The 12,568-nt window shown below is 36.4% G+C and overlaps 2 protein-coding genes across 2 annotated transcripts; one reads left to right on the forward strand and one right to left on the reverse strand.

The window, feature by feature from the left end:
• Window positions 1-4,899: 4,899 nt before the first annotated feature.
• LOC148039051 (uncharacterized) lies at window positions 4,900-9,271 on the reverse strand. The gene is made up of 2 exons (XM_087674933.1): window positions 8,515-9,271; window positions 4,900-5,647 (listed from the first exon to the last, which is right to left on the reverse strand). The coding sequence occupies exons 1-2, from the start codon at window positions 8,571-8,573 to the stop codon at window positions 5,263-5,265; spliced, it is 444 nt and encodes a 147-aa protein (XP_087531059.1). The 5' UTR covers window positions 8,574-9,271; the 3' UTR covers window positions 4,900-5,262.
• On the forward strand, window positions 9,224-11,480 carry LOC148039052 (uncharacterized). Its single transcript, XM_087674932.1, has 2 exons — window positions 9,224-9,840; window positions 9,952-11,480. The coding sequence occupies exons 1-2, from the start codon at window positions 9,364-9,366 to the stop codon at window positions 11,362-11,364; spliced, it is 1,890 nt and encodes a 629-aa protein (XP_087531058.1). The 5' UTR covers window positions 9,224-9,363; the 3' UTR covers window positions 11,365-11,480.
• Window positions 11,481-12,568: the final 1,088 nt, after the last annotated feature.

Raw genomic sequence — 12,568 nt, forward strand, 5'->3', positions numbered from 1 at the left:
TATGAGAATGCGGTAGCCCCCGCTTTTGAAACTCAATCACACTAACATAGTCTGCAACATTCCCAAATAGATTCCTTTTCAACAATGTATGCATCATATCAGCATGTTTTTTATGGAAGACCCGAGCAGTCAAATCAGGACGATCATAAACAGTCTGTCCAGGCAACAAAGCATTAGTTATCTCTAACCACTTTGGATTACATGTCATCGTTATAAACAGATCAAGTTTTCCCTTATTTCGCACTATAGCCATGGCATCCTGATACAACTGATACATGCATCTTGGCCCACCAGTAAAAGAAGACGGCAAAACCACCCTTTTACCAATAGAGGCACCAATAATCCCCACCGGCCCATCATCCATCACTCCCACCATATCTGCTAAGCCCTTATAAACTTCTGAGCGTAAAACTGATTGATTTTGATGACACCAAGCTAACCTACATTTCTTTATACTACAATAAGCATCAACAATAAATTGTTGCAACAATCGACCACCCCACAACATGCACACCTCAGTGTCCTCACGCACTTGTAGTCAAAAAGCATAAAATTGCATCTGAGTAACATAGTCCTTATTAGACAATCCATGTATATTAATTGGAACATTAACACCACTATAAGGTACCTTTACATACCAACCATCATTACCCATAGGAAAAGAAGAACGTATAGCATTGGCATATATGCCCTATGCAAGTTTGAAATAGCAATACATCGTCCATCCCGACTATAAACATGTATGTCTCGACGATTAAGAGTATTCTCATCGCCTTGTCTTGGCATGATAGCCGCAACCTCAGTTGCCACTGGAGTTGAGTATTGTCTATTAGCATGTTGAACCCCAAAAATAGTCATTCTCAAATCATGCAAGGGATTGTTTTGCAATTGCATACCCACGGATCTAAAAGCTTGTGCATATGAATTGTGTTGATGCATCATAGACTGAAGCTCCCCAAGAAAGTTTGGCAATAAATTAGGCATAACATCCAACCGATTGGATAACTCATGCTCAGTATCATAAACATAAAGTTGTGCAAATCTTGGCCTTTCCTGTCATTGCACATTAGGAATCAAAGGGCCTATACGATGATAAATGGAGCAATGCACTCTAAAGGTATAAGAATTTCCCACAACAAACAAAAGCTCATCAACATTGGCACCAAGTGACACAAATGCAAGAGCACTATTATATGCTCGTATATTATTTTTAAATACTCTGCTTTGAGTATGCATACCATGCAACAAATCATGCAATAGTTGTGGTGGATATTACAACTGTGGCAACATTACTTTTCCATTTCGAAAACAATGTTTACCAAACAAAATTGACCCCTGCACTTGAGCCTCACATCTCCACAATTTAGCCGAACATCGCTCACACATCTTAGAAAGACTCCCCATGGAATGCACAATCGGGTCTTGAAATAGCAATATTATAGTTGCAGGATGAATATCCATTGCAAGCAAAGCATGTAAAATGGAGCAAAAACCTCCATTTTGAGCACTAAAAGTTGGAGCATTATTGACACGTGACTCATTAATCAGAGCATTTCCTAGGTTTTGGTGATTTTCAACATCACAATTATAATCATTAGCAAATTGCTACTCAATCAAACTGTGAAGTCCCTCACGAATCAAGCTATCATGATTTAGAGCCCCTCCTTGCAAAACGTTCCGACACTCAACTATAGTAGAACACATCTCTTTATATCCCCTCCGATCATGTTTTGCCATTTGAGCCCTAAGCCTAGCAATCTGTCGTCGTCTATATCGTGTAGAGTTGAGTCTATGCATATGAATACACAACACATAATCCCTGCTAGTTCTCTGATTATTTAATCCCATATTGTTTGGATTCTCACAAAGCCTGCACATCAAGAGAAAATATGCATTCTTTCAAGGAGAGACTTGATTGGGATTAGTATTTTCAAAAAGATTTAAAAGTAGAATCAATCTAGAATCACATAATCCAAAATACTATGACAATTTAAATCAGCACAATCCTCCTGCGTGCAAGGAACAATAGTAGTCAAAATTAGAATCATCATATATTTTTATATATTCTATACAATTAGATATCTAACCCAAAGACAAACGAAAAAAAACTATATCTAACCGGTGCGCGATCCCCCCAAAGCCTATAACTCAAACCCAAACATCACTCTTCAACATGAATGCGCAATAAACTATAAAACGTTAGGATTCTTAAATCAAAGAACTCTTCTCTGTAGATTCCAAGACATAATAAGTATCTCTATAGATCAAACCTCAAGAAAGAGGCAATATACTTAAAAATAAAAATGTATTTAATATTTACAAACTCTTGAAAAGAGAAAGAATACACAATCTTATTCTAATCCATAGCAAGTTCCTAAACATTGAAACTAATATTGGAGAGAGAGAGAGAGAGAGAGAGAGAGAGAGAGATGTCCATATCCAAGTATTTTACAAAGAATATTACTCTTTGATACGTACTACATTGCAAAAATCAATGAAGTTTTCTCTCTAGATTGCAAGACATAATAATTATATCTATAAATAAACTATAGATCAAACCTCAACAAAGAGACAATGGACATATACATAGAATTATAAATGTGATCAATGTTTACAAACTCTTTAAAAGAGAGAAGAATGCATCATAGATTGAAGCTCCCCAATAAATTGAACCAAACACTGGAGAGAGAGAGAGAGAAGGAGGGAGAGAGAGAGAATATTACAATTAGACCATACAATTAGAGAATATTACTCACATGCATTACACCACAAGAATCAATAAAGTTATATATCCACATTGTTTGACATGATATCAAGCGTCAAGAAAGAGACATCACACCACACTGTAGATACCCAATACAGTTTACTCAATTTAGTCTCGTTACAAAAAAAGAAAGCACACATTATTACAATAAAAGCAGTGGCCCAAGCATTTCAATATCTTCATAAGCGAGACAACAATAGATCATAACCTTCATCCAAATGTTGGAGAGAGAGAGAGAGAGAGAGAGAGAGAGGTGAATATTCAAACATTACAATTATAATTAGACCATACAATTAGAGAATATTACTCTCACATGCACTACACTACAAAAATAAAAAAAATTGTATCCACATTGCAGGACATGATAATTCTTTATACAGATCAAACCTCAAGAAAGAGGTATCACATCGTTACATTAAAACCACTATAAGCTTCACAAAAAGGAAGCACACATCATCACAAAAAAAACATTGGTCCAAGCACTTTCAAGTAAGATATAAGCGAGACGATAATAGATCATAAGCCTCAGCCAAGCAAATCCTCCTCAATTGGGACCGTTCATTTGACGACTCAATTGTTGTAGCAAGGCATTGAACCTATTAACATTCATTTGGAACTGCAAAAATGGTAGTTGACAACCCCTCTGGCAAATCACAGGCTCGTGGTCATCTCCAAGCCCCCAAAATGATGCCCGCATATCATTCAACAACAAATTCATCAATCTACTTGTCTCAGAGACAATTGTTGAAAGTTCCCTCACTTCACCACCCAAACCACTCGAGACTTGTTGAAGAACACTCTGGGTGTGCTTTGTCTTGCACACAACACCATACAAACCTTTAGCTTGTTCATGCAACTCTACAGAGTAAATAGCAAGTGCATGATCGACACGTGTGGATAAACTCGTCTGCAATTCCATCAACTCATTCATCTTGGTCTCGAGGCGTTTAAACTCTAAAGAACTTGAAGCAGCCTTTGTGTTTCTTCGGATCGTTGATGTCCTTGTGGATTTACTAACATGCCCTCCCTGTTGCCTCGCCACTTCTTTCATCTTTCGCACATTAACTTTATTCACTCTATTAAACTCCACATTTTGGCTGCAACAAAATACACAAATGACTATCTCCCCAAAAAGAACACAATATCTTGGCGAAAATACAATTATTAAAATAACTATCTCCCATACCCATGCGAACAGCTCCAAGCAGGCAAGCGTCAAAGAAATGATGTTGTGGCTGTTTTCTTTGATTCAACCAAATCAATTGCATTCAATGGAGTCAAATGCACTATGTCTGGAACATTGTCCATAGCTTTGCTTTGTTCCATGATGACTACACGGAACTTTCAATAGAGTATAAGAGTCCCAATAGAGAAATCTCAAAGCCATTGAAGACAACCCTAAATCGAAAGTGTCTTGGACTCAAACACATTTCCAACTGAAAACCCTAAATCGAAAGTATCTTGGACTCAAAGACAAAAGAATAGCCATGCACGAACACATGTGTAAATAATCATGCATGAGCACATACATACACGATGCTCGCCAAAAGCCAATTAATGATTCCCCTCTCCAATGGATGTCCATTCATCCATATGTGCACATGACACTCACCGAAGGCCCAGCAAGCATCACTCAAACTTGAAGACATGTTAGTCTCAATGATATCTTAGACTCGAAAGTGAAAGAATACACATGTATTAAGCCCAACATGCATAACCAAATGCATATATAGCCATGCCTTACCTCCTCTCCTTCGACACATGCACACACACACACACACTCTGTGTGTGTGTGTGTGTGTGTGTGTGTGTGTGTGTGTGTGTGTGTGTGTGTGTGTGTGTGTGTGTGTGTGTGTGCAAGCCCTACTAATGGATGTTCATTCGTCTAGATCCATACATAGGTCTTGCCAAAGGCTCGAATGTGTTAAAGATCCAAAGATGCTCGACGCTCAAAGATGAATGAATACAAAGGTGAAAATATGGAAATATAAACTATTAAAATGAGATTAAAAAATCTTAATAATTTGGAAGAGATAGACAATGTTTTTTAAAATGGAGATTTCCATCAATTGAATAAAACACAACTCATTTAAAAAGTCTTGCAAAGATCATATGTATCAAGTATGTGGTGATTTTTAATTTGGAAGAGATAGACAATGTTTTTCAAAATGGAGATTTTCGAGGATGTGCTTATGCAACGGCGACTCATCCAAGTTAACATTGCCAAAAACCTATCTAGATAAACTTTGAAAGAAGCAAATTGCACATCAAGGGCAATGCTCTCGAGTGAAAGGGAATGACCCCACACGGTGATTCATCTGGGTTAACATTACCGAAAACCTATTAAGAGAAACTTTCAAAGAAATAAGTTGCACATCAAGGGAAACATTTTCATTTTTGTGAGCAATTAACTCACATACGCCATCCTCTATACGACCAACACTGTCAATAAGATCTTTCATCTTCTCATCATGATCATCCAAGGATCCAATACGTGGCTAATACTTTCGGATATGGTCATATATCTCCCCTATGTAACCCTTGATTTCTTCCAACTCATCATGTATCCTCACACCATCACAAAGTTTTCCTTCGTATTTCTCCTCCAAAATTCTCTCAATCCTCTGTAGACGGCTATCAATGCTCTCATCAAGAGAAACCGAAGCCCTTTGATGTTGAAATAGTGCCTTTACTTGCTTCTCAAGCCCATCCAAGCGATGAATGACTCTCAAAAAACTAATAGGACTTTCACATCCTCCAACATGCTTGAGTGCACGACGAACTGCCTTCTTCCTTATAACCTCTTTCCCTTTGCACACATTCATTTGCACACTGGGAGCGCACTGCACAACATTTGCTACAGACACATTTTTGTCCTCCATGCTGCGCAAAACACATGCGTCAACATCAAGGTGCATATCAACTATTCTTATCTTATCTTATCTTAAAAATTAAAAACAGTGGAAAATCCTAGATGGCATTAGATTAACTTCCAATGCATTAAATCTAAACATGCGTGCATTAGACCACATGATTGACTACAATAGAATTTGCTATAGTAAGTAGCATCTAGAGTGAGGTTTCAATTTGTTTATCCCACACATAGGACTCAAGTGGGTCTTCAAGATGCATTTGGATTATTTCAAGCAAATTCTCATGGCTCCCTAGCTGAGAGATTAGGCTTTTTGTCACAATGGATGTATCCATTTCATGATGCAAAACCCCCCTTGCATAATGAGAAAAGTCAAGGATCAAAGACAACACCACAATGACTAGTGAGTTGGTATTTTAAGTGGTATACCTAACGTTGCATGGTGCACACCACACAATATCCTTTCTTAGAAAATCATGCCCCAAGACAATGCAACATTCCCCACCCCTACCAATAAAACTATAATTCACACACTAAACAATATCCTAAGTTTAAAAACGTCAATAACAGATTTTTAATGCCATGAAGGGTTATTATAGGCTAAGGACATGTAGGCTTACCTATCCCATATGCACAGTGGAGCCTATTGCAGTTACTACTTTCCAATTATCAATATCTGTGTGATAATAACTATAACTATACAATATAATAATAATAATAATATAACAATAATATTATAATAACTAACTATTAATATATTATTATTATCTATATCTATATCTATATCTATATTATTAACTATACTATTATAATAAATGGAATAATAACCAGACTAACAACAACAACAACAACAATAATAATAACACTAACAAAAATAACAATAACAACTAAACCAATGAAAAGTAAAAGTAAAATAATAATAATATAACCAATAAAAAGTAACACATACAACTAACAATATCTAAATAAAATAATACCACAATAAACTAAATAACTAATAATAGAACTACATAACTATAATTACAACTACCTATTAACAACTAATTAAAATATTTAGCTATAAAATATAATAATACAATAAGAATGTAATAATAATAATATAAAGTAATATAACATTCATAATATAATTATATAAAAATAATAATATAATAACTAGTAATAATAATAACTAACTATTAACTATACTATTATTATGATCTATATTTATTAATAACTATAATATAATACCAATATCAATATTCAATTCAATACCAATGATCAATATCTGTATGATAATAACTATAACTATACACTATAATAGTAATAATAATAATATAACAACAATAATATAATAACTAATTATTAATATATTATTATTATATATATTTATTACTCTATATCCATCAATATCTGTATCTGTAACTGTATTTATAATTAGTCTACTATACATAAACAATAGATTAATAATATATAGTATAATATAATAGTAATATAATAATAATAATAATATAATATAATAATCATAATCATAACTAACAATAACAAAGCTAAAATAACAACCAATAACAAAACTATATAACTATATAATAATAATCAAATAAAACAATACAATAAGAATGTAATAACAATAAAATATAATAACTAAAATAATATCTAAATCTAAATAAAATAATACCACAATAAAATAAACTATAAACTAACAATAAAAAGATAAACTAATAATATCTAAATAAAATAACATCATCATAATAATAATAAATAACAAATAACAAAATAACAATACATATAATATAATAACTAACAATAGCAAAGTTAAAATAACAACCATTAACAAAACCATATAACTATATAACAATAATAATAATAAAATAATACAATAAGAATTTAATAACAATAATAATAATATTTAACAATACGACAATAATAATAATATAAAACAATATCTAAATCTTAATCTTAATCTAAATAAAATAATACCATAATAAACTATAAACTAACAATAAACTAATAAACAAAACAACAGCAATCATCATTATATAATAATAATAATAAATATAATACTAATATTAACAAAAATAACAATAATAAACTAATAATATCTAAGTAAAATAACATCATAAACTATTTAACTATAAAAATATAATAAATAATAATAATAACATAAAAAATACAATAGCAATCATCATCATAATTTTTCATTATTATTATATATTATATAATAATAACAAAAATAATAATAATAACAAATAACAAACTAACAATACATATAATATAATATAATATAATAACTAACAATAACAAAGTTAAAATAACAACCATTAACAAAACTATATAACAATAATAATAATAAAATAATACAATAAGAATGTAATAACATAATAATAATAATAATAAACAATACGACAACAATAATAATATAAAAAAATATCTAAATCTTATCTTAATCTAAATAAAATAATATCACAATAAACTAATAAACAATACAACAACAATCATCATTATTATATAAACTAATTAGATATTATTATTTAGATTGATATAAACTAATAATATCCAAACAATAATAAACTAATAATATCTAAATGAAAAATAATAATAATAACAAAAATAATAATAATAATAAAATAATACAACTAACAATATCTAAATAAAATAATACCGTAATAAACTAATAAACTAATAATATCTAAATAAAATAACATCATAATCATGTCATAATTACTAATAAACTATAACTATTAACTATTATCACGCCTGGCCCCATGCCTGCCCACGCCTGGCCCGCCCCCGAGAGGGAGAGAGAGAGTACCCACGCCTGGCCCCACGCTTGTCCACGCTTGGCCTGCCTACGAGAGAGAGAGAGAGAGAGAGAGAGAGAGAGAGAGAGAGAGAGTTGCACCTGAGCGAGCTGGCTCCCTTGCTCCAAGTGTGCTCCTCTGCTCCAAGCAATTCCACCATGCAACTCCACTGTTGCAACTCGAGCGACAATGAGATCAAAAAGAGATATACAATGTCTCTCACTAATCATGAGAGAAAGAGGTTGTGGGGTATTAAAGCCACCTTAACCTCCCTCAACCCTGCATGCATGCAATTCAAAAATTCAAAAATAGGCTTGAGATTAAAAAATAGGCTTGGGGAAAGAAATGGAGGTTCGGAAGATACCGAACCTTCAACCAAAATGATAAATAGATATAGATTCCTTAAATTCCTTAATTATAAGATAGAATAAACATAAACATAGAAGTATAAATAGATAGATAGTATAGATCATCACTACGTAAGTTTGTGTTAGGCCTGGTATTTCTTTCAACTCGAATGTACTATTTTGGAAAATAGATTGTAAATATAAACATACTTTGAATTTTAAATATTTGTTTGTAAAATTTTGCAGTTCACATTAAACGAAACCTTTGGTTTGTCTGAATGCCCCTAAGTAACTAGCCAGCCTAAAGATCAAATTTATGTTGCAAACAGAAGATCGCGAAGCGCGGCCCAACGAGACACTTTGAGAAGGTTCTGGAAAGTAACGGGAACGAGACACTTTGAGAAGGTTCTGGAAAGGTGACGGGACGCTGCATAAAACCAACGCGAAACGGCAGAAGTCCGAACAGTGTCCCATTTCTGCACTCGAAGAGCAACAACCAGCAACAGATTTTCGTCTTTGCCCGACTGCAAGTACGGTCATCAGCCATAAAATCACGAGCCAGACATCGCCATAGCCGATCGAGCCTTTCAGAGAGCAGTAGCCATGCGACGATCTCCCTTCTTCTCTCCCTCTCCGTTCTTCTTCGACCATCCACGCACTGCTCCTCCTGCCACTTCCTCATACAACAGGCCTATATACCATCAATATCCCTCCCGCCCCGCCTCCGTCGTAACCATTCCCGTCCGCGACTCCTCCTCTCCCCCTTCCGCTCCTCCTCCCGCCCGCCCTCAAAACAGTGCTGGTCCTTCTCCTGCTCGGCCTGCGCCGGCCTCGTCCCGCCTCGACCCCGCCCTTGCTGCCACCAGAATTCAGGCCTCCTTCCGTGGCTTTGCCGTCCGCCGACACAAACCCCTCCCCCATCTGCGCACCATCGCCAGCATCAACCTTCAACTCCAGGATTTGCAGACGCAGCTTCAATCCGACCGTGATTTGCCACGACGCGTCAAGCACGATGACAAGGAGCGGCTACGCCTCTCTGAGAGCATCATGGCCCTCCTCCTCCGACTTGATTCCATTGAGGTAGCATATGTGCTTTGAAATTAAGTATCAGATTCTGGCCATCCCGATATATCGTACGTATACCGTCTTTACCTATTGTTCATTTCTGATGGCCGTCTTTGTGAACTATAGGGCCCAATTCCAGAAGTTCGCAGTCGGAGGAAGGAGGCAACTAGGAAGGCTGTCCAACTTCAGGATGCCATTGATGCAATGCTGCAAGAGAAGGAGCAAGTTCAAGAAATTCCTCCGCCAGAGGTAAACGAAGAAATCGACATAAAGCAAGAGAAGGAGCGAATTCCAGGAGTACCTCCTGCAGAGGTGATCGAGGAGATGGAGATACATCAAGAAAAGGAGCTAATTTCAGAGATACCTGCTAGGGAGGAATATGTAGAGATAGAAGTACCGCAAGAGAAGGAGCAAAGCTTAGAAGTACCTCCTCAGGACGTGAATGAAGAGATGGAGAAACAAGGTCCTATTGCAATCTCGATCGATCCCTTGCCCGACATCAAATTGTGCATAAGGTCTGACGCTGCACCTAAGGATGCGGAAGCTTACTACGAGTCCGAAAGTGCTTGTGACTTGCACCTGGTAGATGGTACTATGCCACAGGTCCTTGAGGCCGATCTTCTTGCAGAGAACCCTGAATCAGTGATGAATAATGAGGATCTTTGTGGAGAAGGAAAGGCTGACGTGCAGCAAGAAAGAAGCTCTGTTCCTAGTGATTCGAAAGTGCACATTGGAAATGTCGATGCTATTTTGGGAACATTGAATGAACAAGAAGCCAGTCTTAGTTCATCTCAAGAACATTTGAGACCAATCGTCAGAGATGACGATACAGTGGAGCCGGTTCAATCAAGCAGTGATGAAGCGGAGTCTCATGAGGACACATCACCAGAAGCTAACGAGTATGAAAATCGAGAAGACAGAGAACCAGTCTGTGCAATCCAATCAGATACAGATGATATAATCATCACAGGGGGCCAAACAGAGGATTCAGCCTTGGCAGATGGTAAATCTGCAGGGCCTGACGTCACAAATATGACGCAGCCAGATGGCTCGTGGAAGAAGATGAAACCTGATGTGAACAATGAGGAACTAGCTGCGGAGTGCAAGAGGAGGAAGGTGTGTGAGCAACAGAATGCAGATATTTGTAGCCTCCAGGAAGAGCAAATGGATGATGTCGGAGAAGTCGAGCAGAAAGAGGCAGATCTACCTATTGGCATGCAAGCTTCTAAGGGAATGGAAACTGCGGAACAGACCACGAGACCTAGTCATCTCCAGGTTCAAGCAGAGTCAGAGGCGCGATCCCAATCTGGAAGCAAGAACAAAGAGCTATCTGACAGGGCTGTTCTTGAGGAGCTCTACCAGCACTGTCTACATCTAAGATCTCTCCTTTCCAAGCTCTGCATTCAGTGTCAAAAGCAGGACAAGACTATTGCTAGCCTTAACAGTCGGATAGGCAGGCTCGAGAGGCAGGCCAATAGCCCTTCTAAGCACAAAAAGCCCAAGAGTAAAACTCGTGCCAGCAACACTAGACATAATTGACATAGCGATTTTCAATGGCAGTCTCCATGTACATTGTTGTTGACAACCAAGGGCAGATTCACTTGTATAAAACTATTGTCATCTTCATGTAATAAAAGATTTTCAATCGATGCAGAATTTTGATGGAAATACGTCAAAAGAGTGAGAAAGTTCGATCTAAAAATGTTAATGATCTTAACTTTTGATGATTCTAAAAATGTTAATTACATAAGAAAATGAGAACTATGAAAGTAATACATGTTGGGACTTCTTTTGCCTCTTCTTAATATAAGCCGCATTACAAAAAACTAAAAGTTTCTCTTTAATTTCACTATAAAAAGGAAACAATTATCATTCGGTAGTGGGCCTCAGTTTGAATGAGCCGATTCTCCTAAAGTACCCAAAAATAGTTTCACGTTGTCTTGCACATGCAAAGACTTTCCATCAAAGAGAGAAGTTCAATGGGACAAGACAATGTTCTAGCTAAATTCAATTAAGCTTCCTAGGGCAGCTGTCCATGGCCCATCTTCAAGCAACCTTCTGAGTGGTGCAAAAACTATACTACTTTACCAATTTGACTATTAATACCTGAACTGACATGTCGAACACTACAAAGCTCTTAGGCTTGCCTTTTGTTTTACCGATGCAAAATTGAATTTGCCGTACCATGGAAAGAACGTCCCATGCATGGAAAGGTGATAGTGTGTGTGGCATTAATTGATGCATATTCTTGCTCTCATATCATGCCATCCTGCTCTGTGCTCCTGCCTGCATTCTACTCTTGCTCCTACTCATTATGTTGATCATGCATTCTGCTCATGCTATGGACTGACAGTCTTTGCTCCTACTGTGGACAACAGACTGCTCTTGTTGCAAACAATAGATTGGTGAATCTCTCTCTCTCTCTCTCTCTCTCTCTCTCTCTCTCTCTCTCGTCGTTTTACGTGTGTCATTCACGTGAAGGTAGAGGTGCTTCAACTCTAATTTGTCACATGATATCAGAGCCATCTCCGATTGCTTAGCTTCCCTTAGCCTCTCTACACACCTAAGTGCACAAGAAGAAATCTTGTTTTCTCATTTACTCTCATTTCCACCATAGCCAGCTTGGCCTGCCTCTACTGGAGGACCTAGGGAGAGAAAAGGAGAGAATTTCAGCTCTTGACTTCTACTGAAGATTTCTTCCCCAACACAAGGCACAGTAGCGTGGTACAAAAAATGCTGACAT

This window comes from Lygodium microphyllum, chromosome 3, assembly GCF_053477565.2.
Source record: "Lygodium microphyllum isolate KBCC chromosome 3, Lygodium_microphyllum_v1.1.10, whole genome shotgun sequence".
Lineage (NCBI taxonomy): Eukaryota > Viridiplantae > Streptophyta > Polypodiopsida > Schizaeales > Lygodiaceae > Lygodium > Lygodium microphyllum.